General features: G+C 36.7%; 1 protein-coding gene across 1 annotated transcript in view; it reads left to right on the top strand.

Moving 5' to 3' along the window:
- Positions 1-466: 466 nt before the first annotated feature.
- Positions 467-26,940, top strand: part of WASL (WASP like actin nucleation promoting factor) — an 88,781-nt gene continuing 62,307 nt past the window's right edge. Inside the window, exon 1 of the mRNA XM_046669356.1 lies at positions 467-932. Within this exon, the coding sequence (XP_046525312.1) occupies positions 816-932 (117 nt within the window). The 5' untranslated portion in view covers positions 467-815. The remainder of the gene's footprint in view (positions 933-26,940) is intronic.

Raw genomic sequence — 26,940 nt, 5'->3', positions numbered from 1 at the left:
TGAAGTTTGGACAAAGTTTGAGAAACGCCAAGCACCTGCGGCTCTAACCAAAACCGGCGAGGAGCCCGGCGCGCGCGTCACGTCTCCCCAGCTTTCCGTCTGCAGATTCCAGACGTTTTTGAAATGCGGTGTGAACATCCGGCTTCCGCGCCCCAGAAATAAGAGCCATTCCGGGGAGGGGGCCTGGGTGCGCACCGACGCTTCATAAAGGTGTACGTCTGCACCAGAGGCGACGAGCATCCTCTTCTCTCCAGGCAACTGTGGCCGTGCCCGAGCGCCCAAGGGACGAGTCCGGAGGCCGGGGCCGTCAGCCGGAACCACACCGTCGCGTCCCACCGCGCAGCCCGCGACCGGAAGGGGGCGGGGCCTCGGGCCGGCGCGGCGAGGCGACCGCGGCGGGCGGGGGGGTTCCTCCGGGGCCCGGCCCGCAGCCGCGCGCTTCCGGCGCGCTCCCCCGCGTCCTGCGTCCTGTGGTCTCGCCCGCCCCCGCTGCCATGTTGGATTGTGCGGCCGCCGCCGCCGCCGCCGAAGGAGGGTTGGAGGAGGAGTTGGGAGTTTAGCGCAGTCGCCGGAGTACGAGGACAACGGCCATCGGGCTAGAGCCTAGCCGGGCGGGAGCGGGGAGTTTCCCTTTCTCCGCGCGGCCTGCCGTCGGCTCCCCCTGCTCGTGGCCGCCCTCTCCCCGCGCCGGAGGAGCTACGAGATGCTGCGCCTGTGACTGCCCTCCTCCCGCCCCTGTCACCGAGAGAGGGGACGAACGCTCGCCTCCTCGCCGGAGGAGACGGCCCTGGACTCCCAGCCCCGCCGGCGAAACCATGAGCTCCGGCCAGCAGCAGCCGCCGCCGCCGCGGAGGGTCACCAACGTGGGGTCCCTGCTGCTCACCCCGCAGGAGAACGAGTCTCTCTTCACCTTCCTCGGCAAGAAATGTGTGGTCAGTGGCCGAGCCCCGCGTCGCCGCCCCCGCCGTTCCCTCACGGGCGCGGGCCGGGGGGCCGGGAAGTGGGAGCGGGGAAGGAGGCGGGAGCGGCGCGTCCCCGGGCTGGCTGCCGCCCAGGCCGCCCGCTGCCGCGGCGCTCTGGCCCCGCGCTCCGGGTGCGAGCCGTGCGGGCCGAGCTGCCCCGGAGCAGGGAAGTGTCACCTCCGCAGGCCTGTCCCCGAGTCCTGCCTGGCCGGGCCCGGGTCCGCGCCCTTGCAGCTGCTTCAAACTTTACTCTCAGGCCACAACGGGATCTTCTTGCCCGAACTGCGTGATCTTATGACCCGGGGCCTCGCTTCGCCTCCTGCCTCTCGATCTGGGGCTACCTTCCTTCACAATGCCAGAGGTTTCAGGAGTGGGTCTGTCGGGAAGGAAGCCCAAATATGAATGAAGTGGACCCTAAGGTGGCTTTTAATCGTCCTTTAGGATCTCAGGAGGGCGTGAAGTCGAGTGCATCGGTTCAGAACGAGGGCAGGAAATGCTACCGCTCCCCATTGTAGAGCACAGGGTTTATTTCTCCAGCAGGCTCGCCCAGGCCTGGTTTCTACTCTCCTCCCCACCGATTTTTTTTTTTTTTTTTTTTTTTTGCACTGGTGGGAGGTGCTGCTCTCCCCGCGACGGTGCGCAGAGGAACCTCAATCTCTAGTAGTTCTTGGCCTTTTGGGGCCCGAGAATGGTTCTTAGGTTGGTGCTGGGCGGCCTGTTCCAACCCCAGATGGCCGGTTGGGAGCGAGCAGATCTGTGGGAAGGGGAATGTGTGGTGTTGACGGAAGCATTCATTACATTGGCTGCTGGCACTTCTGGGGGTGGGGAGGTTCAGCTCGGCGGTGCAGGCCTTGTCAGGCTGCATCTCACTGCGGTGGCTGGGTTGAACTGTCGTTGATTTTCTTGAAACGCTGTTTGGGTTCCTTTCTGCCCTCTTTGCCTGTTAGCCCGTGCAGAGTATGTGCCATTAGAACCCAGAAAACACCTACGGAAATGTCAACAGCACAGTCCCTTTTACAACTTTTCTCAGTGGTGTTAAATATGTTAAACCAGACTACACCTGCTTGTTCAAGAAGTTCGGATTAGACTATTTCTGGAGGTTATCGGATTAATTGTTAACTTTGTAGGCGTCTACCCTTTGTATCCTGTGCCATCCATTTGGAGATCATTACATTCAATTCAGATGTGTTTCATATTTCAGAAAACAGACCTACAACTTTAAAGATAATCGAGCCTCCCCTCCCCCCTTTTTTAAACAAATGAGAAAACTGAACCAGTGAGCCCTAAGTCACACAGCAATTTAGTAATGTAACCAGAACTAGAAAACCAGGACTCCCCATGCCTAGTTCTTTGTACTTTTCACTGCGGCACGTTGTTTTACAAGGGTTTTTTTCTTGCTTGTTATTGACTTATTTCTAAAAGTGATGTTGAAGGAATAATCACTTCTTTTATTCACCAAAAACTAATGTAATTAAAGTGTAAGATTTTTAAAGAAGCACTAATTTTTTCATATTTTCAATTTAGGATAATCTCCAGCACTTTGAATGCTACATTATCTGCAAATGAAAAAAAGTTAATATTTTTGGTGGTTTATTACATTTGCTGTGTAATCTGTGTCAGAAATGAAGTAGTTCTATGTTTTACATACCAGACACAGTAACTTTAGGCAGAAAGGACATTGCATTTATACACAAGTATACTGACTAATTGCTCTGTGCTTACCTGTAATGTTTACTGGTTTCAAAAAATGACATGTGGGAGAATACTGTGATAGAGAAAGATAGTGCCACTTAGTGCTTAGCATAAGTGAATTGCCCAATAAGCCATCAGTATTCAGTGCTCAATTTCTTTATGTAATCTATTATTAATCAACTTTACCTTTTGTATTTCTGTCATTTAAAACCACACTGTTATAGTTACCTGCTCTTGTGGTTTGAAATTGTTGCAAAGATTAACTTTAATATTTGAAGTCTCCAGTTATTAGACGGTAAAGTAAGAATGATATTTTAATTTTTTGAAACAATCTTTTTTTTCCCTTTGCTGACTATGCACTTTTTTGTAGTTTAAAGCAATACTGAAATACATTGTCGCATTAAAAAAAACCCCAGCAATAAGGTTTACAGGTCAGATCAAATTTGTTAAGCAAGAAATGTGTTCAGAACCCTATCTAAGATTCCAGAAATGAGACAGGAGTAGTTATAGTCCCAGTTCTTGAGGAGTTTCATTCCTTCTTTCGCTCAGCAAATATGTATTGAGCAACGAAATGTTGAGGTCAAAATCAGGGTTGATGCCCACCTTCAGGGAGCTTGTTGTGTCTAAAAAGGAAAACAAATGTGTCAACTGATGAAGTCAGTACTTCAGAGTGATGTATAAGAGGCTGCATTCACAATGGAAAATGTCTTGGGTTTGTAGTCAGCAGACCAGGGTTCAAACTCATATGGTCACTTTGGAGAAGTTTCTTAAGCTCCCTGTCCTAGAATTGGTTTTCTCATCTCTAAAATAGGCATACTATTTCATGGGGTGGGTGTGTGAATTAGAAGGACTGTATGTAAATGTACGGATGCTATTATTTTTAAAAAGGTTTAGGGGATCAAAAGAGAGGATGAGTAAAAGGTTTTTGAATGGGTGATACCTGACTACTTAAGATTAGTAGGTACTCCCCAGGTTGATGAGAGGGATGAAACAGCTTGAAAAGTCAGGGGACTGCTAGTAGTATGTTATGGAGCAAGGAGGGTTTCTGCTTGGCTTCTGAAATTTAGGTATGCTTTGGAATCATTGTGGAGATTATTAGAAACGCATATGGCTAGACCAAATTCTGAGCTAATAATTCAAATTCAGTGGGTCTAAGGTGGAACTTGGGCATTTCTATTTTTAGCAAGCTTAACAGAAGACTGTATGGTATATCAGAGTTTGAGAACCACTGCTGGAGCCCATTGTTTTCTGATAGGTAATCCTGAAGCACATGGGAAATAACAGGTTTTCCTTCAATCTTTGGTCTGTATTTTGAGTTAAATTAAGTTAAAACAAGTTAGTACAGCATTTCTCTAACTCCTTATATATCAGTGTGCATTTCATAGATGTCAGAGAGAGATATAGTTGAGGAAGTATGGTGCTTATTAGTGGGGAACCACAGATCAGATTTGAGTTTTAGAAAGTTTGAAAAGAAGGCGGCACAATAGGAGGTGGATTGAGGATTGTGAGAGTGGAGACAAAGGAGATCAGATGGGTGTTTACAGTAGTCCACGTGAAATTTGATGAGGGCCTGAATTAAGGCAGTGCTGGGGAGAATTCAAGGACAGTTTACAAAGACTCTAGTAGGAGTTCATCCCCCTTTGAGATGAGGGGTGCGGGAAGGGAATGGACTAAAGGCAGTTATAACCACTAGTAGAAAAAATATGCAGAAACATACACCTCTCACTAGGTGGAAATATGCCCAGATGTTAATGATTCTCTAGGTTGGTGATTGGTTTCATGGAGGAAGTGAATCTTCAGTAAATCTGTTGTTTTGCCACAGGTTTTTTTTCTTTTGAGGGAGATTAGACCCAAGCAAACATCTGCCGCCAATCCTCTTCTTTTTGCTGAGGAAGATTGGCCCTGAGCTAACATCCGTGCCCATCCTCCTCTACTTTATATATGGAATGCCTGTCAAAGCATACCTTGATAAGCGGTTGCATGGATCCACACCCGGAATCGGAACCAGGAAACCACAGGCCGCCGAAGCAGAGCACCTGAATTTAACAGCTATGCCCTCCGGCTGGCTCTTTGCCACAGTTTTTAAAGATAGATTTTGTGAAAGTTGAGGTTTCATTTAAAGTTATATGTAATATATTATAAATGTATGTTCTATACTTTTGCATAAGGTAAATAATTCTGATGCAATAGTTCTGATGTAGTATTTTCTTAGAACAGTTAAGGGTTAAAAACAAGATTATCAGGTCTTGTTTTGTAGTTCCATTGCTTTTCGTGTAGTGTGATTTAACTTATTTTCCATAAGAAGTATGTGCCATCTTGCCAAGTAGAATTTAATATATGTAGTCCTGAATAAGTAAGAAATTAAGGGTTGGGAAAAGTAAAGATTTATACTACGCCTCTACAGCTATCTCTGGTCCAAATGGATTGGGGTTAGTAATGTGGTTGACCTTTCCCTGCCACTCTCACCTGGTTTGCTTCAAGATTTAGTGATACTTAAGAAGCCATTTTTATTAACCAACTTTAATCTTTGTTTCCTTTAATTCCTTAGCACTTTTTTAACTTTCCTAAATTATTTAGTTTTCTTGTTTGTTTTATTACCTTGCATATAATTCTGGAAAAGTAGACTTTATGCCTGCGTAGTCTTCGGGTAGTCTTCTGTATACTTCTTGTAACATCTAGCATACAGATACTGAATACTTACTGATTGAGTAATTATAATTGCTAACTTGTTTCTTACTTAGGAGCTCATTCAGCATTTCTCATTGCTTCATCAGGTTGTTAAAACCTTCAGTTTCTAATGCAGATGGTATCTGGACTTAGGAGAACAAAGAGGTTTAATTCTGTTGCTGAACTAATACAGTATAGGTGGTAGAAGTAGCTATCCAACAGTTACTTTGTTTCTGTTCTAAATTCTTAAATAGGTTTAGAGAGAGAGGTGTCTGGAGGAATCCTTGTCTTTTTTTTCCCCCCCCCAAGATTTTATTTTTTCCTTTTTCTCCCCAAAGACCCCCGGTACATAGTTGTATATTCTTCTAGTTGTGGCATGTGGGACGCTGCCTCAGTGTGGTTTGATGAGCAGTGCTGTGTCCACGCCCAGGATTCGAACCAAGGAAACACTGGGCCGCCTGCAGCGGAGCCAAGCACGCGAACTTAACCACTCGGCCATGGGGCCAGCCCCAGGGATGCTTGTCTTGATGAAGGCCTGAATTAAGGTAGTACTAGTGGGAAGTTAGGGCTGAAAATGTATTTCACCTTGAGTAATGTGGAAGGAGAAAAAAGGTTAAAATTCATGGGATTTGGAATATGCAGAGATGAGAAGCCAACCTTGTCTAGTATAGAGGAAAAAGGTGAGTACAAAACTGTGTGTCATATAGAGTGGATTGTAAACACAGGAGGAGATTTAGAAAAATCCAGCAGATCTGGGTTATAAATCCTGTTTCTTGTTATTCTTAGCTCTGTAATATAGGCAGATTTCTTAACCAGTATGAGCCTTCGTGTCTAGATTTGTAAAATGGACGTGGTTAAGAATAATGCAGTGTTGTATATAAAGCACTTAGACTGCCTGACACTTAATAAAAGCGTTCAGGAGTTTGGAGAAGCATGTGAAAGAATGTTGTCATTAATTCACTACTTGGTCTCGATTTCCTGTTGCTGGCAGGGAGGTTTAAAGTAAAATTTTGAACTCTATATTGTATTTCTTTTGACTTGGGTAAATTCTTAGTAGTTTTGTTTAAAGTCAGTTAATTATGGAATATGCAAATTAAGAGTTAAGAGTTAAGCAGCAGCTGGAACAAGTCTCTCTGGGGAGTTTCTGGGCAGCCTTAGCCCCCCTGGCTGCTGACTGAAGAGGAAAAAAGGGATACTGGAATAAGAGTTAGGAGTCCCTGGGTTTTAGTCCATGCTGTGCCACTAATTAACAGTGAATGTGCAGAAGAATCTCTGCCTTCCTGAATCTCACTTTCCTAATCTGAAAATGAGAGATTAGACAAGATAATCGCCATGGTCCTTCTTTCCTTTAACATCCTATCGCTTTAAATATTATAGATGCCAGGGACTCTGTAGCAGTGAAAGAACAGCATTTCTGCTAACCCTAGCGTATTTTGTTTTTTGTGTGTTTTGTGCAGTAGAGACAAAGACAGTATATATCTAAGTGAAAGGTAGGGAATCTCAAATGAGTTCATTGCAAATGCCCATTCCTAACTCACCTTTTTCTAAGCATCACAACTTAATAGGCATTTCACTTTAAAAAGACCAGAATGAACAGAATTAAAAGGCATTAGTAATAGAATTACCAGCTCCTAACTAATTTTGAGTTACTGTTATTAATTATTCCTTGTAATTACCAGGAATTTTTGACTTATTATGAGTATGGTGCCTTTTAATTAAGATGGTATATTTTTAAGAGTTTCTCTTTTAACCAATTCCATCTAGAACCTTATTTCTTACATGAAATTGTATTAGTGATATGGTAGTTTGGTGTTACATTTTATTGCTTATTATTTAAGGTTAAAAAAGGTTTTTCATGTTTTTAGTTTGTGTTAGACTCAATAGTTATAGTGAACTGACTTGGTTACTTTAGAGACTCATTTCAAGTTGAGGTTTGAAAGAGTGGAGCTTCATTATAAGTTATTTTGTCTAAGAATCATAGCTTTGATCCAATATATAAGAACTCAGCATTATTAATAGAGTTCACTTTCACTATAAAGGTTCTGGAAGCAACACAAGTTCATACATTCTTGTCCACAGTAATATGATATGTATTATTAACTGCAAGTATAATTCTTACTGGTATACGACAGAGCAATCTAGTTTGTTTGAGTATAGTCGTCCCTTGGTATCTGTGGGTGATTGGTTCCAGGACCCCCTTGGATACTAAACTCTCAGATCCTCAAGTCCATTATATAAGATGGCATAGTATTTGCATGTAACTTAGATATATCCTCCCACGTATACTTCCTCCTACATGTACATATACTTTAAATCATCTCTAGATTACCTCTAATACCAAATACAATGTAAAAGCTGTGTAATTAGTTGCTATACTGTATTGTTTAGGGAATAATGAGTAGAAAAAAAAGTCTGTACATTGTCAGTGCAGGTCCAGCCATCATAGCCCTTTGGATCCATCGTTGGTTCAATCTGTGGTTGGGGAAGCTGAAGATACTGGGACCCGTAGATATGGAGGGCCGACTGTATTAAGTATTGTTTAGTGATTAGTAGAAGATGTTTGGCATATGTAGGTGTATTAATAAATGTAATGTAACAAAAATACTGTTTTTATTTATTTTATCTATATCAGGATTCTTGTAAGTAAAGGATTACACTGCTGTAATATCAATATGAAAGAGTGAAATTAATTAGAAAGCAATTTCACTTTGGAGTTCATATGTTGTAGAGGAATTGTGACTCTTTTTAAAGAGATTAAATAATTGGGTGTAGAGTAATGTTGAAGAGGCAAAACTAGAAAAGCCCCGTTTAGAAAACAGAATCAAATGAAAGATTTGTAGTAACTTCATATTTCAACTTCTGTATCTGTTAATTTACTTTAATTGTTCTTCAGTATACTTAGCCCTTTGGTTCCTTTGCTGTAGTGATTTTTTTTGACTTAATTTTAATTTTACCTGAAGATTTTCTATAGAAATGTGTCTCTGTAAAAGGAGTACTCAATAAAGACCAGATAAATTGAAACGAGAAGGAAATATGGGAGACATTCAGAAATATAAAATGAGGTTAAAAATGGCATGAGGAGATCGAAATTATCATGAGCCAAATATACAGCAACTTTAGAACAATGAAATTTTTTTGTTTCATTTTCAAGTTAAACTTTTATAGTAGATTTAGAGAAGCTAAAACTATTTAGTATTTTTAAGTGTTAAAATAGAGGTGAAGTTGTTTATCATACCTTTGGTTCCAAAATAATTTGTTTTTGCTGGGGAAGATTTACCCTGACCTAACATCTGTTGCCAATCGTCCTCTGGTTTTTTTTTTTTTTTTGCTTTGCTTGTGGAAGATTAGCCCTCAGCTAACATCTGTACCAGTCTTCCTCTGTTTTGTATTAAGGTTGCTGCCACAGCATGGCTGACAAATGGTGTAGGTCTGCCCCTGGGACCTGAACCCATGAACCTGGGCTGCTAAAGTGGAGCGTGCTGAACTTAACCATTAAGCCTTGGGGCTAGCCCCTCAAAATAAAAATTAAGTGAAATACTCCCTCTAATATGGGGAATGCTTTTGTTGCTGTAAAAATACCACAGGATACTTAAATACCTAGGAAATTTCATAATAGTAAAGGAGCCAGTTGATTTGTATACGATGCATAAAGCTGGTCAGAAACCCAAATGATTTCCTTGTTTTTGTTGAAATATCATCATGATCAAGTAGTAAGGACTTAGTACATGACACCCTCCCAGTATCTTGGAATACATGGAAGGAGTAAGGAAGATCTAGTCCTTACTCCTCAGTTGTTTACTAAATCACTGAGGAAGATGAAAACCATGCACAAAAAGATATGTTTTATAAACCAGACTATAATAAAGATTTGAATAATAGAGAGGGGAGATAGATGTATCATTGTGGGGTTTGATGCATCATTGTGGGCCTTGGACATGACCTTAAATGGTCTATAGAATTTATGTTAGGAACAAGGAAGCAGCTCAGTTCAAGAATAGGGAAATGTGTGAGCAAGTTTGGGCTAGAAAATTTGCATGGAATGTTTGGAAATATTAAATAGACTGGCTTGGCTAGAATTGAGAATGGTATTTGCTTCAGGTGATAGTGAAACGATAAGTTTGAAGGGTAAATTGAGGGCAGATTTTTGGAAGACCTTGAACCTCAGACTTAGAGTTTGAATGTTAGTCCCTAAGCAGTTAGGGAGCCAGGAAGATTTTTGATTCAAGAAGTGTCGAGATAGGAAGGATCTAGAGATGGGGAAAACTGGAAATTATTATTCATAATGCAAATAATTGAGTAATGCTTTAAAGTTTACTAGACACTTTCGTATTCTTAATCTCAGCAGACCTGACCTGGCTAAGGAACCTGAATTATAGCAGCATCTGGAACAAAAAAAAAAAAGGATTATGAGGGATAGTAAACCCTTGGTCTTTGTGCTCATGGCAGACACCACCTATCACTCACAGCATTTTTTCCTCCTGTGTCCAGAAGTGATCTCTAAATACTAAGCATATCCCTACAGGCATCCACTACCAATCAGTCAAACTTACAGTAGGTGAAATCTAGTTGCCATTCCAGGCTGTATTCTGAAAGCATTGTGAAGAAAAAATGTGCAGTATTTAGTTGGCTGTGTGAATTCCAGATGACAGCAGAACCTCCTAATGAAAATGGCTAAGTAGTAGAAATTGTAGGACTCTAGCCCTTGGAACCTTTGCAGAGTGTTGATTATTGAGGCCTTAGGAGTGGAATTAGATCTATGGAGGCGTCACTGCAGGACAAGATTACAGAGTGAAGGGGCATAGCCCGTGTTTGACTTGGCCAGTATTTCAGAAGGATGGATTTCAGTGAGGAGTTGAAGGAGGAGAAAGATGGTCTCTTTAATTTACCAGAAAAAGGGTATTATACATGTTGTTCTGCAACTTAACTTTTTCACTTGCGTTAATGTATCTTTCGTATCTTTCCACATCCATTTATATCTATTGCATACTTTTTATTACCACATCCTGTATTTTATGAGTTTCTCGTAACTTATTAACCTCTGTTGATGAGTGCATTAGTGTCCCAGGGCTGCCGTAATGAACTGAGTGGCTTAAACAAATTTATTCTTTCACACTTTTGGAGGGTAGAAGTCTGAAATCCAAATGTCCAGCAGGGTTGGTTCCTTCTGGAGTCCCATGCCTCTCCTGGCTTCTGGCATTTGCTGGTAATCCTTAATGTTTCTTGGTTTGTAGATTTATGACTCTAATCTCTACCTATGTAATCACATGGTGTTCTGCACTCATCTTTCTCCTCTTCTTCTGACACCAGTCATTGGATTAGTGTCAGCTCTGATGACCTCATCTTACTTGGTTACTTCTGCAAAGACCCTCTTTCCAAATAAGGTCCCATTCAGAGATACGGAGGTTAGGACTTCACCGTATCTTTTAGGAGGAGACAGTTCAACCCGTTGTAGTGGGTATTTGTACTTTCTAGGTTTTTGCCTTTAGAAATGGTGCTATAATGAACATTCAGATACATATTTCTATGTATCCTTTCCAAGTATTTTTATAGAATAAATTGTAAGAAATGAAGTCAGAAGGCATGAGCATTAAAATATTAGTAGATACTGCTGAATTGTCCTCCAAAACAGTTTTTATCAAACTCTGTGTATTCTCAATACTAGGATTTAAAAATGTTTTTCTCTTTGACAGTTTCACTGATCCAAAAAGATCTCATTGTTTCTAGTTTTGAGTGAAGTTAAACATCTTTTCATGTCTGTTGATCATTTATATTTCTTCTGTGAATTGCCTATTCTTGCCTTTAGACCATTTTTCTATTGTGTTATTTGTTTTTTTTGGTGACTTGAAGAACTCTTGAGGGATGGTAATTACGTATTAGAGTATATTTTGGCAGTTTGTCGTTTATCTTTTGACAGAAATATTTTTGGTGTTTTTGGTCATTGCATAGGTTTTAAATTTTTGTGTAATTAAATGTAATAATCTTTCTGTTATATCAAGTTTTTGTTTAATACTGTCCTAGCTCAGAATTGCAAAAATATTCACTCACATTTTCCTAGTACTTTTATGGTTTTATTTTGAACATATTATCTTTGATCTTTCTGGAAGTGACTTTGGAAAACGAGTATGGTAGAAATCCAGCTTTATATTTTTACAAATGGTTAGTTGTCCCAATGCCAATCATTGAGCAATTTATTTTCTCCCACCTATTTAAAATACTACCATTATAATTTAGAAAATTACCAGAGGTACTTAGATCCATTTCCGCATTCTCTTCTATTTATTTCATTTGTTTATTTCTTTGCCAGTATATAGAATTTTTAATTAGTGTAGCTCTATAATGATGCAGTTTGATTAGAATTAAGTCCCTCATTATTCGCTTTTTCAATATTTTTTGGCTATCTTTATGTGCTTATGCTTAGTATTTTTTTGAGACTTTGCCTCCCACCTGTAAACCCCACCAAAAAAAATTTGCTTCAATTTGGTATAGTGTTGGATTTATAGATTAATTTAGGAAGAATTGACACATTGAGGCTTCCCATTGGAAAGCAAGTTTTTTTAATTTACTAATTGTCTTATTTCCTTTTGTAGTTTTATAATTTTCCTATCATGTGTACTAGCCATTTAGGAAAACTTTTTAAAATACAAAAGCAGTGCCTAATTTTACTCATTGTTTAAAACACACACACAATGCACTGTACAGAGTTAAAAGTTAAAATACTCGTTTACCTGGCTCATCCCCCTATACGATTATGCTCCATAGAAAGCTCTTCTTAATGGTTTAATGTGACTCTTTCCCATCCTTTTTATGCATGTGTGTATATGTATATGGATGTCTGCATTTTACCTGAAAGCGATCATATTATGGGCAGTTTATATGAGGTACTTATGGATTTACCTCATGCTTTTTAAAAAAAAAAAACATTTTTGTTATGGTAACTTTTAAACTTATGCAAAGTAAAATAGCATAATGAACCTACATGTACCTATCACCCAGCTTTTGTGGGTATCAACTTATGGCCAATCTTGTTTACTTTATATCCCTACCCACTTTTTTTCCTGTATTATTTTTGAGTAAATCCCAGGCATCATGTGATTTTTTTCCCCCGATCAGTCTGGCGAGAGGTTTATTAATTTTACTGCATTTCCAAAAAAACCAAAAAACCCTAGGTTTTAGTTTAATTGATTTCTGTTGTTTTTCTTGTTTTCTATTTTATTGATTTCTGCTCTGATCTTTATTATTTCCTTCTGCTTACTTTATGTTTAATTTGTTTTTCTTTTCTAGTTTTTCTTAAGGTGGTAAGTAGTGAGGTAATTGATTTGAGACCTTTTTTCCTATTCTATTACAGGTATTTAGTGGTATATATTTCCTCCTAAATACTGCTTTAGTGCATCCCACATATTGGATCTGTTGTGTTTTCATTTTCATTCATTTAAATTGCTTTCTAATAGTCCTTTTCATTTCTTTGACCCACAGGTTTTTCAAAAGCATGCAGTTTAGTTTCCAAAGATTTAGGAATTTTCCAGGTGTCTTTCTGTTATTGATTTCTAACTTAATTCCATTATTGTTGGAGGACATATGAATCCTTTTTATTGAGCAGTGTTTTATAGGGCAGAATATAGTCTAAATTGGTGTTCCACATGCACTTGAAAATATGTTTTCCACTGTTCTTGGGTGGAGTGTTCAGCAAATGTTAATTATATCAAGTTGGTCAATAGTTTAGGTAAGTCATCTTTATCCTTACTGATGTTTTAATTGCTCTATCAGTTATTGAGAGAGGGCTGTTGAGTTCTTCTACTATAATTACGATTTTGTCTGTTTCTCCTTGCAATTCTGTCAGTTCTGCTTGATGTGATTTGAAACCTCTTCATCAGGTGCATAAACATTTACAGTTGTTACGTCTTCTTGAGGAATTGGCCATCATCATGAAATGACCCCCTTTGTCCCTGATATACTTTGCTCTGAAATCAACTTTGATATTAATATGGCTGCTAAAGCTTTTCTTTTGATTGGTGCTATAATCTTTTTTTGCATTCTTTTACTTTTAAGCTCTTTAATTTGGATGTTTAGACCGTTTACATTTAGTGTGATTATTGATATGATTGGGTTTAAATTTACCTTCTTGCTGTTTGTTTTCTGTTTGTCTCACATGTGCTTTGTTCCTTTTCTCCTCTTTTTCTGCCTTTCTTTAGATTTCTTTAGTATTTTTTATTTCTTTATAATCTCCTTTCTTGTTTATTAATTGTAACTATTTTGTTGTTTTTGTGGTTGCTTTAGGGTTTACATTATGTATCTTTCACTTATTATAGCCTACTTTCAAAGGCTATTATATCACTTCCCATTTAGTATAAGAACTTCACAATAGCATAGTTCCATTTCTTGTTTTCAGGCTATCTTATTGCCGTACATTTTACCTTTTACATGTTGTAAACTCCATGATACATTGTTATTATTTTTGCTCTAAATATTCAGTTATCTTTTAAAGAGATTTAAATAGTAAGAGGAAAAGTCTTATATTTACCTACTTGGTTATCATTTCTTGTGCCCTTAATTCCTTTATTTAAATCCAGACTTTTCTCAGTTTTCTTCAGAGTATTTTTTTTTCTTTCTTTTTTAAAACACATGTCTTGTAATAGGGGTCTGCTGCTGATAAATTCTTTCACCTTTGTATATTTGAAAAAGTGTATATTTTGCCCTGATTCTTGGAAGATATTTTCTCTGGATATAGAATTTTCTCTGTATGTGGAATTTTAGGTTGATAGTTTTTTCTTTCTATAGTTTAAAAATGTTGCTGTAGTATCTTCTGGTTTGCACTGTTTCTGACTGGAAATCTACCGATGTCCTTTAATCTTTTGTACATAATGTAGCTTTTTTCTCTGACTGCTTTTAAGATTGTTTTTCTTTATTACTGGTTTTAAGGAATCTGATTAGGATGTGCTTTGGTGTAGTTTTCTTTTTGTTTCTTGTTCTGGAATTTCTTGAGCTTGGATCAGTAGGTTTTTAATAAGTTTATATGAAGTTTGGAAATTTTTCAGATATTCTTTTCAAATATCCACCACCCTCCTCTGCCAGATTTCAGTTACACAGACAGACTGCTTGAAGTTGTCCCACACCTCACTGCTGTACAGTTCATTTTTTTTAATTTGCCTCTTTCTCATGTTTCTTTTAGATGGTAGCTATTTCTATGTCTTCAAGGTCACTAATCTTTTGTCTACAATGTCTAACCTGCCGTTAATTCCATCCAGACATTGGTTTCTCATCTCAGACATTGTAGTTTTTCATCTCCAGAAGTTTAATTTGGATTTTTAAAAAAATATATTCTATGTTTCTGCTTAACATTTTCAATCTTTGCTCTAGCTTAAAGTATGGACTACAAGTATGCTGTTTTATTGGCCCTGTCTACTAATTCTGTCATGTAAGTCAGTTTCTCTAGATTTGTTTTTGTCTTCACTATGGATTGTATTTTTCTACTTTTTTATATGCTTGGTAATTTTTTATTGGATGCTGGATATTGTGAAATTTATCTTGACGTTATTAACCAGACCTTTGAACTTTTATTTTCCACCAAACTCTTCTGTAATTGCTAATTGTTGTATTTTAAGAACATCTTGCTCCTTCCCCCCTTTTTCTTTGCAATAATAACTAATTAAATAGATCTAAAGATGCTAATTTATTTTTTTAAAGTTCTCATCATTGAAAAACATTTTCATTGTATATTTATCTGTTCCCTCTCTTTGCTGCTATTTCCTCAGTTATCTGATTATTCTTGGTTATTGGTCCAAATATATGTTTGAAGAACTGTTTTCTGAATGTAGGTAGGTAGCTTGGATTTCTTTTCTTTTAGATTAACAGACTTATTTTCTACAGCAATTTTAGGTTTAAAGAAAAATTATTCAGAAAGTACAGAGGGTTCACATATACCCTGTCTCCCTCCCTCCAACCCCAGTTTCTCTATCATTTATTTATTTATTTATTTTTTGAGGAAGATTAGCCCTGAGCTAACATCTGCTGCCAATCCTCCTTTTTTTTTCTTGCTGAAGAACACTGGCCCTGAGCTAACATCTGTGCCCATCTTCCTCTACTTTATATGTGGAACGCCTATCACAGCACGTCTTGCCAAGTGGTGCCATGTCTGTACCAGGGATCTAAACCGGCAAACCCTGGACCACCAAAGCAGAATGTGTGCACTTAACTGCTGCACAACTGGGCCCTCCCCTATTATTATTATTATTATTTTTCTTTTAAAGATTGGCACCTGAGCTAACATCTGTTACCAATCTTTTTTTTTATTTATTTCTTCTCCCCAAAGCCCTCCAGTACATAGTTGTATATTCTAGTTGTGAATGCCACAGGTTGTGGCATGTGGGACGCCACCTCAGGCCTGATGAGCGGTGCTATGTCCGCGCCCAGGATCCGAACCAGCAAAACCTGGGTCACCGAAATGGAGAGCAGGAACTTAACTACTAGGCCTCGGGCTGGCCGCATTTCCTATTATTAACTTCTTGCATTACCGTGATCTGTTTAATATGGATGACCAATATTGATTCATTATTAACTAAAGTCCATAGTTTACACTAGGTTTAACTCCTTGTACAGATCTGTGGGTTTTGGTTTTCATAAATGCATGTCATGTACCCACCATTATAGTGTCATACAGAATAGTTTCACTGTCCCAAAAATACCCCATGCTCCACCTACGTATCCCTACCCTCCTGCCGTAACCCTGGGATCCACTGATTTTTTTACTTTCTATATAGCTTTGCCTTTTCCAGAGTGTCATATAGTTGGAATCAATGCAGTGTGTAGTATTTGCAGACTGATTTCTTCCGCTTAGCAATATGAATTTAAGGTTTCTCCATGCCATTTTGTGGCTTGATAGCTTGTTTCTTTTTATTGCTGACTAGTATTTAATTATATCCATATACTACAGTTTGTTTATCCATTCACCTATTGAAGGAAATTTTCATTGCCTTCAATTTTTGGCAGTTATTAATAAAGCTGTTTAAACATTCATATGCTGGTTTTTGTGTGGGTATAAGTTTTTGTCTCATTTAGGTAAATGCCTAAGAGCATGCTGTTACTGCATCATATGGTAAGCCTGTGTTTAGCTTTGTAAAAAATTGCCAAACTGTATTCCAAAGTGGCTGTTGCATTTTGCATTCCCATCGGCAGTAAATGAAAGTTCTTGTTGTTGCACGTTCTCACCAGTATTTGATGTTACCAGTGTTTTGAATTTTAGTCATTCTATAGGTTTATAGTCATAACTCATTGTTTTATTTTGTAATTGCTAATGCCGTATGATTTTGAGCACCTTTTCAAATGTTCGTTTGTCGTCTGTATATCTTCTTTGGTGAGGTGTCTGTTAGATCCTTAGGCCAATTTTTAGTTAGATTGTTTGTGTCTTATTGTTGAGTTTGAGAGTTCTTTGTCTATTTAGAAAACACATCCTTTATGAGATACATGTTTTGCATATATTTTCTTCTACTCTGTCCCTTGAAATTCTTTATCAGTGTCTTTTACAGAGCAGAAGTTTTTAATATTAATGAATTCTGATTTATTCATTTTTTCTTTCATGAATTGTGCTTTTGGTGTTGTTTCTAAAAAGTGAAACAATTATGAAACCCAAAGTCACCTACATTTTCTCCTGTGTTATCTTTTAAAAGTTTTACAGCTTTGTATTTGCATTTTTATCTGTGATCAATGTGAGTTAATTTTTGTGAAAGGTATAAGATCAGTGTCTAGATTTATTTTTTTGCATATGGATGTGTAATTTTTCACCATTTTTCAAAAAGATTATCCTTTCTCCATTGGAATGTCTTTGCTCCTTCATCAAAGATCAGTTGAATGTGTTTGTGTGGATCTACTTCTGGGCACTCTCTATTCTCTTCTGCTGATCGATTTGTCTGTTCTCTTGCCACTACCACACTGCCTTGATTACAGTAGCTTTATAGCAAGTCTTGAAGTCAGAGAGTGTCAGTCCTCTGACATTGTCCTTTTGCTTTAGTATTGCATTTGGTATTCTGGGTCTTTCGCCTTTCCATAGAAACTTTAGAATCAGTTTGCTGATAGCTACAAAATAATTTTGTTTGAGATTCTTTCTTATCTATAGATCCAGTTGGGAAAAACTGGCATCTTAACAATATTGAATTTTCCTATTCGTGAATATGAAATACCTCTCTGTTTATATTTTATTTGATTTCTTTCATCAGAATTCTGTAGTCGTATAGATCTTGTATGAATTTTGTTAGATTTATACCTAAATGTTTCTTTTTTTCTTTTTGTGCTAAGGTAAATGGTATTTGTTTTTTTATTTCAAATCCCAATTGTTTATTGCTGGTATATGGGAAAGCAAATGACTTATGTATATTAACTTTGTATTCTATAGGCTTGCTGTATTTGCTTATTGATTCAGGAGGTTTTTTTTTTTTTTAATCCCTTGGGATTTTCTACATAGATAATCATGTCATCTGCAAACAAAGACAGTTTTATTTCTTCCTTCCCAATTTTTCTACCTTTTATTTCCTTTTCTTATTGCATTAGCTAGGACTTGTAATATAGTGTTGAATAGGAGTGACAAAAGGGAACGTCCTCTGTTCCTGATATTATGGGAGAAGGCATCTGCTTTTTCACTGCTGAGTATGAAGTTAGCTGTATTTTTCATAGATGTTCTTTATCAAGTTGAGGAAGTTCCCCTTTATCCTTAGTTTGCTGAGAGTTTTTATTGTGGGTGTCGGATTTCATCACATGCTTTTTCTCTATCTATTCATGTAATCATCTGGTTTTTCTTCTGTAGCCTATTGATGTGATGGATTACGTTAGTTGATTTTTAAATATTGAATAAACCTTGCATACCTGGGATACTTCCCACTTGACAGTGGAATATAGTTCTTTTTATATATTGTTGGATTCACTTTGCTAGTATTTTGTTGAGGGTTTTTGCATCTTTGTTCATGAGAGATACTAGTTTGTAATTTTCCTTTCTCGTAATGTTTTTGTCTGGTTTTGGTATTAGGATAGTTCTCACCTCACAGAATAGTTATGGAGTGTTCTCTCTCCTATTTTCTGGAAGAGTTTGTAGAGAATCTGTTGTTTCTTCCTTAAGTGTTTAGTAAAATTCCTCAGTGAAACCATCTGGGCTTGGTGTTTTCTCTTTTGGAAGGTTTTCATTATTGATTGAGTTTCCCTAGTAAATATGGGTTTATTCTAATTATCTAGTTCTCCTTGTGTAAATTTTAGTTGATTGTATCTTTCAGGGAATTAGTCCATGACATCTGTGTTATCAAATTTGTGGACATAGAGTTGTTCGTAATACTACTTTCCTATCCTTTCAATGTCTGTGGGATTAGTGGTGATGGCCCTCCTTCATTTCTTTTATTAATTTGTGTCTTCCCTCTTTGTTTCTTGGTTAGCCTGGCTAAAATTTATCATTGTTACTGGTCTTTTCATTTCTCTATTGATTTCCTGCTTTCAGTTTCATTGAGTCTGCTGTAGTTTTTGTTTTTTCTTTTCTTTTGCTTACTTTGGATTTAATTTGCTCTTCTTTTTCTAGCTTCCTAAGGCAGATGCTTGAGCTATTGATTTCAGATCTTTTTTTTCCCCTCATATATACGTTCAGTGATGTAAATTTTCCTCTAAGCACTGCTTTTACTGCATCCCACAAATTTTGGTAAATTATATTTTCATTTAGTTCAAAGTGTTTTAAAATTTCTCTTGAGATTTCTTTGATCCATGTGTTATTTAGAAATATGTTTAATCTTCAACTAGTTTGAAAATTTCCAGCTATCTTTCTTTTACTGATCTCTACATTGTTGTCTGAGAGCATACTTTGTATGATTTTTATTCTTTGAAATTTGTTAAGTTGTGTTTTATGGACTAGAATGAGTTCTGTCTTGGTGATTATTCCACGTGAGCATGAGAAGAATGTGTATTCTGCTGTCGTTGGATGAAATATTCTGTAAATGTGAACTCGATCTAGCTGATTGATGGATGCATGGTGTTGAGTTCAACTCTATCCTTACTGATTTTCTGCCTCTTGGGTCTGTCAGTTACTTATAGGGTGTTATTGAAATCTCCAGCTAAAAGAGTGGATTCATCTATTTTTCTTTGCAGTTCTATCAGTTTTTACCTCATGTATTTTGATGCTCTGTTGTTAAATGCATACACATTAAGGATTGTTATGTCTTCTTGGAGAGTGAATCCCTTTATCATTATGTAATGTTCCTCTTTATCCCTGATAATTTTCCTTGCTCTGAAGCAGGCTGTGCCCAAAATTAGTATAGCTACTCCAGCTTTTTTCAATTAGTGTTAGCATAGTATATTTTCCTCTGTCCCTTTGCTTTTAGTTTATCTGTGTCTTTATAATTAAAATGGGTTTCTTGTGGACAATATATAGTTGGGTCCTTTTTTTTTTTAATCCACTCTGACACACACTGTCTTTTAATTTGTGTATTTAGACTATTTACATTTAAAGTGATTATTGATTTGATGGGATTAATATTGACTATGTTAACTTTCTATTCATTGCTCTTGTTCTTTGTTTTTTTTCTTCTTCTCTTTTTCTGCTTTGGTTGGTTTTAATTGAGCATTTTATATGATTCCATTTTCTCTCCTCTCTTGATATATCAATTACGCTTCTTTAAAATTTTTTTTTTTAGTTATTGCCGTGTAGTTTACAGTATACATTTACAATCAATCAAAGTGCAGCTTCAAATAATACTATATTACTTCATGGGTGGTAGAGGTACCTTATGACAGAGTATTCCCAATTTTTCCATCCCATCTCTTATAACATTACTATCATTCATTTCACTTATCCCTAAGCTGTAATCACTGAATACATTGTTGCTGTTATATTTTGATCAAACTGTTATCTGTTAGAGCAATTAAAAATAAGAAAAATAAGATTTTATTTAACCATAATTTATTCTTTCTCTAATACTATTTTCTTTATGTATGTTCATCTGACCTATATCATTTTGCTTCTCTCAAGAATTTTTGACATTTCTTGCAAGGCAAGTCTACTGGAGACAAATTACCTCAGTTTCTGTTTGTTTTAAGAAGTATTTCTCCTTCACTTTTGAAGGATAATTTTGCTGGATACAGAATTCTGGGTTAGTGGGTTTTTATCTCAACACTTTCAATGTTTCACTCCACTTTCTTCTTGTTGGCATCTTTTGTGAAGAGAAGTTTGATGTAGTTTTTACCCTTTTTCCTCCATAGGAGGAGAAAATTCCAATACAAATTCTCAGATTTATTTGAAGCTATACTGAATGAATCCTTAATTTTTTGAGGCTATGTTTGATGTACCTAATGATTTTGATCTTTTTCTTATTTTTAAGAAAGACCCAGGGAAGTTTGAGAAGCAGATTTTTTTAACTCTTTATTTGATTAAACATACTCTGAATAATCTTAATCTCATATTAGGGGCACAAAATAATGCTTATAATATGTACCTAATCAGTAAATATTTATTGAATTTAACTGTCAAAAATTCACTATTAGAAAGTGTGGAAATCAGGGTATTGGCTTCATGCATGCATCCAACAATACACTGGAAGACTCATTTTAGTGCTTCATTTTTATTTGGCTCTTGTGTTGTTATCATAAGCTCAGACCAATCTGTTCATTTCTAAAAACAAGAATCTTCCACAGAATGCTAGGGAACAGTTTGAAGTAACCCAAAAAATTATGCAATACCTAGCTGTGAGACTTTGGAGAAAGATCTGAAAGCAGTCAAGTAACATTTAAAAATTAAGTTGTCTTTCTCATTAAAAATATATACTCATTATTAAAGATTAAGACCTTCACTGTCTAATACAATACCTGGTAGCCACTAGCCACATATGTCTATTAAGCAATTGAAATGTGATTAGTTTAAATTGAGATGTGCAGTAAGTGTAAAATACACACTTAATTTCTAAGACTTAGTACAAAAAAGAGTGTAAAATATTTTATTAATATTTTGATACCAGTTAAACGTTGAAATGATAGTTTTTAAAATATATTCAGTTAAATAAAATTTATTAAAGTTAATTTCATCTTTATCTACACATTGGCTACTAGAAAATTGGAAATTTCTTATTTGATTCACATTATATTTCTCTTGGGCAGTGCAGAATCTGCCAGTTCACAAAGTAATATGATAAAAGTGGAAATCATCCATAAACCCTATAACCCACAAATAACTCTTATTTATGTTGTTGTCTATATCCTTCTGGGTTTTGTTTTGCATGAATTATTGGATGATAAATGTACACATGTGTGCTTATTCTCAGAAAACACACCCCCACAAGCATAGACATTAATTTTTTATTGACATTATTTCATGTCATTAAGTATACCATTTGCAGTGGACACAAATGGATTTGCCACTTCCCTAGGGATGGAAAGTTATTTTTATTTACTTCCTTTTTATTCTCCCTGGCATACTATTCCATCTGTCTTCACAGACTTGATCTGTTATTTTAATATGATAATTTATAAGAAATAGAGTTGCTCAATTAAAAGGATATGGTTTTTGTTTTTTGGTGAGGAAGATTGGCCCTGAGCTAATGTCCTTTGCCAATCGTCGTCTTTTTGCTTGAGGAAGAATGTTGCTGTGCTGACGTCTGTGCTAGTCTTCGTCTATTTTCTGTGGGATGCTGCCACATAAAATATGTGGCTTGATGAGCAGTGCTAGGTCTGCGCCCAGGATCTGAACTGGCGAACCCTGGGCCACTGAAGCAGAGCGTGCAAACTTAACTACTATGCCACCGGGCTGGCCCCGATAAGCACTTTTTAAATTTGATTTTCCCTTGTCACATTGCACTGTTCAATAATTTATGGCTTTTATAATGATATTCTTTGTAGTTCTTGAAATATAATATATTCTTTGTAGTTCTTGAAAGTGTCTAACCCCCAGGTAACCCTACTTATGCACCATTAATACTAAGTAACATTAAACAAATGTTATTAGCAATAACTTTTTTGTATTTAATTCCATAAAAATATTCTGAATTCTCAAATGTGATTTTCCTGAATTCTAGACATGATTTTTCTGAGATATCTCAGTTTTAAAGTGAAAGTGAATGAATGAGAAGATGAATATAGCGGTGTACTTTACAGTCAAGTTTCTGTATCTCCCTTCTAGAGTAGTGTATTATGTTTCTTTCCAAATAAAGCAAGTAGGAAGATAGCATTACTATGTATTGTTAGTAGGAAATTTTCCCCTAATTTTTCTAGCTACCTTGCAAACGAGATTGTGTCAAACATAGGAAGTAATTAGTTTGGTTTGTTTTCAAAACTCTTCACAGTAAGGTACTCTTTTCACTTGTTTTTTTTTTTTTTAAATTGGCACCTGAGCTAACATCTGTTGCCAATCTTTTTTTTTTCCTTCTTCTCCCCAAAGCCCCCCCAGTACATAGTTGTATATTCTAGTTGTAGGTCCCTCTGGTTGTGCTAGGTGGGATGCTGCCTCAACATAGCCTGATGAACGGTGCTGGGTCTGTGTCCAGGATCCGAACTGGCGAGACCCTGGGCCCCCAAAGCAGAGTGTGCAAACTTAACCACCCAACCACAGGGCCAGCACCCTCTTTTTTTTTTTTTTTTTTAAAGATTTTATTTTTTTCCTTTTTCTCCCCAAAGCCCCCCAGTACATAGTTGTATATTCTTCGTTGTGGGTCCTTCTAGTTGTGGCATGTGGGACACTGCCTCAGCGTGATTTGATGAGCAGTGCCATGTCCGCGCCCAGGATACGAACCAACGAAACACTGGGCCGCCTGCAGTGGAGAGCGCGAACTTAACCACTCGGCCACGGGGCCAGCCCCCCAGCACCCTCTTTTTACTTTTAAAACAATTGAGGTGTAATTTACGTACAATAAAATACACAGATCTTAAATACTAAAGTTGATGAATTTTGATAAATCATATACTTGTGTAACCAGCACCCAAAAAACAAGATTAAGAATATCTATAACATTTCCTTATAAAATTTCCTGTATCCCTAGCCAGTGAATTACTTTCTGATTCCTGCCTCTCCCTCATCCCCACCCCACCCCTAGCAATCACCTTTTGATTTCTGTCACTGTGGCTTAGTTTTGTCTATTTTGACTCTTTTACTCAGCATGTTTTGGGGCTTTATCTGTGTTCTCACATAGGTGTTCATTCTTTTTTATTGCTCAATAGTGTTCTATTGATGAATATACTACAATTTATTTATCTGTTTTTCTCTTAATGGATATTTAAGTTGTTTCCAGTTTGGGGCTATAATAAATAAGGCTTCTGTGAATGTTCTGGCACAAGTTTTTTGTATGGCACGTGTTTTTATTTCTCTTGGGTAAATACCTCTACGTTGTCATAGGGAAGCTGTATATTTATCTTTATAACAAACTTTCAGATAGTTCTCTAAGTGGCTGTGCCATTTAACACTTCCACCAACAGTGTATGGGAGTTTCAGTTGCTCCACATCTCCTCCAGAATTTGGTATGGCCAGTCTTTTTGATTTTGATCATTCTAATGGATGTGAAATGGTGTCTCAGTATGATTTTTATTTGCAGTTCCCTGACAGCTAATGCTGTTGCCCTTTCATGTACTTATTGTCCATTTATGTATCTGTTTTTTATGTTGCTTTTCAGGTCTTTTACTTAGGTTCAGTGAGTTGTTTGTTTATTAATGATTTGTGGGAATGCTTTTTATATATTTTGGACACAAGCCCATTGTTAGAGATAGATACTTCAGATATTTTCTCCCAGTCTTTGGCTTATCTAATTATTTTCTAAATGATGTCTTTTGATGCACTGGATTTTTTAGTTTTGATGATGTCTAATTAATCTTTTTTCTTTTTTAGAAAATGTTTTCTGAATTCTAAGAAAGCTTTCCTTATGCCAAGGTTACAGTGACAATCTAATACTTCTTGTACAACTTTTGTGTTTCTACCTTTTTATGTTTACATTTTTGATTCATCTCTAATTAATTTTTATATATGGAGTACAGATAGAAGATGATCATTTGATTTTTTTTTTTTCTTTAGAGGTTAATTTTTTTCCATATAGTTAGCCATTTGATATTACATCATTGGTTAAAAAGCCTTAATCTTTCATCATTGAATTGACTTGGAACCTTTTTCAGAAATTAGTTGACCATGTTTGTTTAGATCTATTTCTGGACTCTCTTCTGTCCTGTTTGTTTTTCTATCCTAATGCCAAGATAACATTGATTTGATTATTGTAGCTTTATCATACATCTTAAAATCAGGTGCAATGAGCCAACATTTTTCATTTTTCAGGATTGTTTTGGCTATTCTAGGTACTTGGAATTTCCATCTAAATTTTAAAATAAATATTTCAACTTCTTCCTTCTGAGATTTTGATTGGGATTGTGTTAAATCTGTTGATCGATTTGGGGAGAATGAGTAGTGTAAAAATATTGAGTTTTTCCAATCTATGAACCTAACATATTACAATATTCATTTATTTCTAGGTATTTATTTCTTATGGTAGTGTAAATGGTATTTAAAATTTTTATTTTCTAATTAATTGCTAACATATAGAAGTATACTGTATATTGACCTTGTATCCTCTAACCTTGCTAAATTCAATTTTTAGTTCTAGTAGCTTTTTGGTAGATTCTGTAGTATTTTCTATGCACATAACCATGACTTTTGTGAATAATGGAAGTTTTACTAGTTCCTTCCCCATCGTTATGCCTTTTATTCATTGTTCTTGTCTTATTTCCCCAGCTTGGATTTCTAATACAGTGTTGAATAGAAGTGGTAAGAATGAACATCCTAGTCTTGTTCTTGATATTGGTGGGAGAAAGCAGGGTTTTTTATAGATGCCCTTTGTTAAATTGAGAAAGTTCCTGTCTCTGCTTAGTTTACCAGAGAGCTTTTATCGTGAATGGTCAGTGTTATTCTGCTTAGCTGACTCACACTATGATAGAATTCATAGCCAACTATAATCTTAGTTCATTTTTGTCAGATGCTTTTTCTGCATCTATTGAGATGATCAGATGATTTTTTTCTATTTTGTTAGTGTGGTAAAGTACTTTGATTTTAAAATGCTAAACTAACCGTGCATTCTTGGGTTAAACCTCTTTTGTTCATGATGATTCTTTTTTATGGATTGCTGTATTTGACTGGCTAATAATTTGGATTTTTACGACCATATTTTTGAGGGATATTGTCTGAAATGTTCTTTTCTTGTCATATTGTTGTTTTGCTATCAGGGTTTTTGTTAACAGGGTTATGCTGGCTTTATGGAACCTTTAAAAAATATTCTTCAGATATCTACTAGTTTGTAACTGTGAAATTATGTTTGTTTGAAAACACTTATCCGTTTATCTTCCTTTCCTGTGACAAAAATTAACTATTAGGGGTTCCTATAGACTTAATATTCAGTTAAAATTTTTACTTTAGGAAAGCAACTGAAATCCCACCTCCCCTATTTAGAAGCCAGTGGGACATTTAACTTAAGTATTTTCTGGAGTGAGAAACAGTACAGTGGTTAACAGCATGGCCTCTGCAGGTAAGCAGATTTGAGCTTATAACCCACTTTCATCAGTTGCTACCTCTATGACAATGGGCAAGTTACTAAATCTGTCTGTTTTAATTTCCTCTTATATGAAGTTAGTGTCTTCTAGGGTTTATATTAAATGAGAAAATATAAGTAAAGTTCTTATCGCTGTGCCTAATACAAGTACTCAGTTCAAATTAGTTGATATTAGCATTGTTTGGAAATCTGATAAGGAAAAAGGCATAAGAATTAGCATTATTTGGAAATCTGATAAGGAAAAAGGCATAAGATATTTCAAGAAAATGGTTTAGTCCTTTTTAGAAATATACTCCAATGTAAATTAAAATAGAAATATGTCTCAGAGTTGTAAAATTCTGTGAAATATTATGTATGTTCTTTTTTTTTTTTTTGGTGAGGAAGATTATGCCTGAGCTAATATCTGCTGCCAATCTTCCTCTTTTTGCTTGAGGAAGATTGTCCTTGAGCTAACATCTGTGCTCATCCCTCCTCTGTTTTGTATGTGGGATGGCACCACAGCATGGCTTGATGAGTGATGTGTTGGTCCACACCCAGGATCCGACTGGTGAACCCTGGGCTGCGAAGCGGAGCATGCAAACTTAACCACTACACCACCGGGCCCAGGCCATTCATATGTTCTAATTTTTATCTTTGCATATCCTGACGGTTTTCTAATTTTTCCCTTCCTCTCTTTAAAGATCAACACCTTGAGTTTCATTAAAGTCCATGCCTTGTGTTTTCTTAGCACAATAGTGATGGACATACTTCATATTTACTGAGCAATTAACTAGTACATTACATTTATATACAGTGTATCTATGCATCACGACAATGTGTGAAAGGTAAAGCACCATCTCTTTTTAACAGTCACATCTGATAATATGAGTATCATAATAATTAATATTCAATAAGTGCCTAACATGCCTAGCAATTTTATAAGCACTTTCTGTGTATTATTTCATTTGATTCTAATAACTATGATAAAGGACTGTTCAAAGCACTTTACATATATTGACTAATTTAATCTTCATAAGACCCCAGAATGAAGTGAGTAATAACATCTCCATTTTACAGAAGGGGAAATGAATAGGGAAGTTAAATAATTGCCGAAAATC

Source organism: Equus quagga, chromosome 8, assembly GCF_021613505.1.
Source record: "Equus quagga isolate Etosha38 chromosome 8, UCLA_HA_Equagga_1.0, whole genome shotgun sequence".
Taxonomy (NCBI): Eukaryota; Metazoa; Chordata; class Mammalia; order Perissodactyla; family Equidae; genus Equus; species Equus quagga.
The sequence above is the reverse complement of the archived record's forward strand: the minus strand, read 5'-3'. Positions and strand labels throughout refer to the sequence as shown.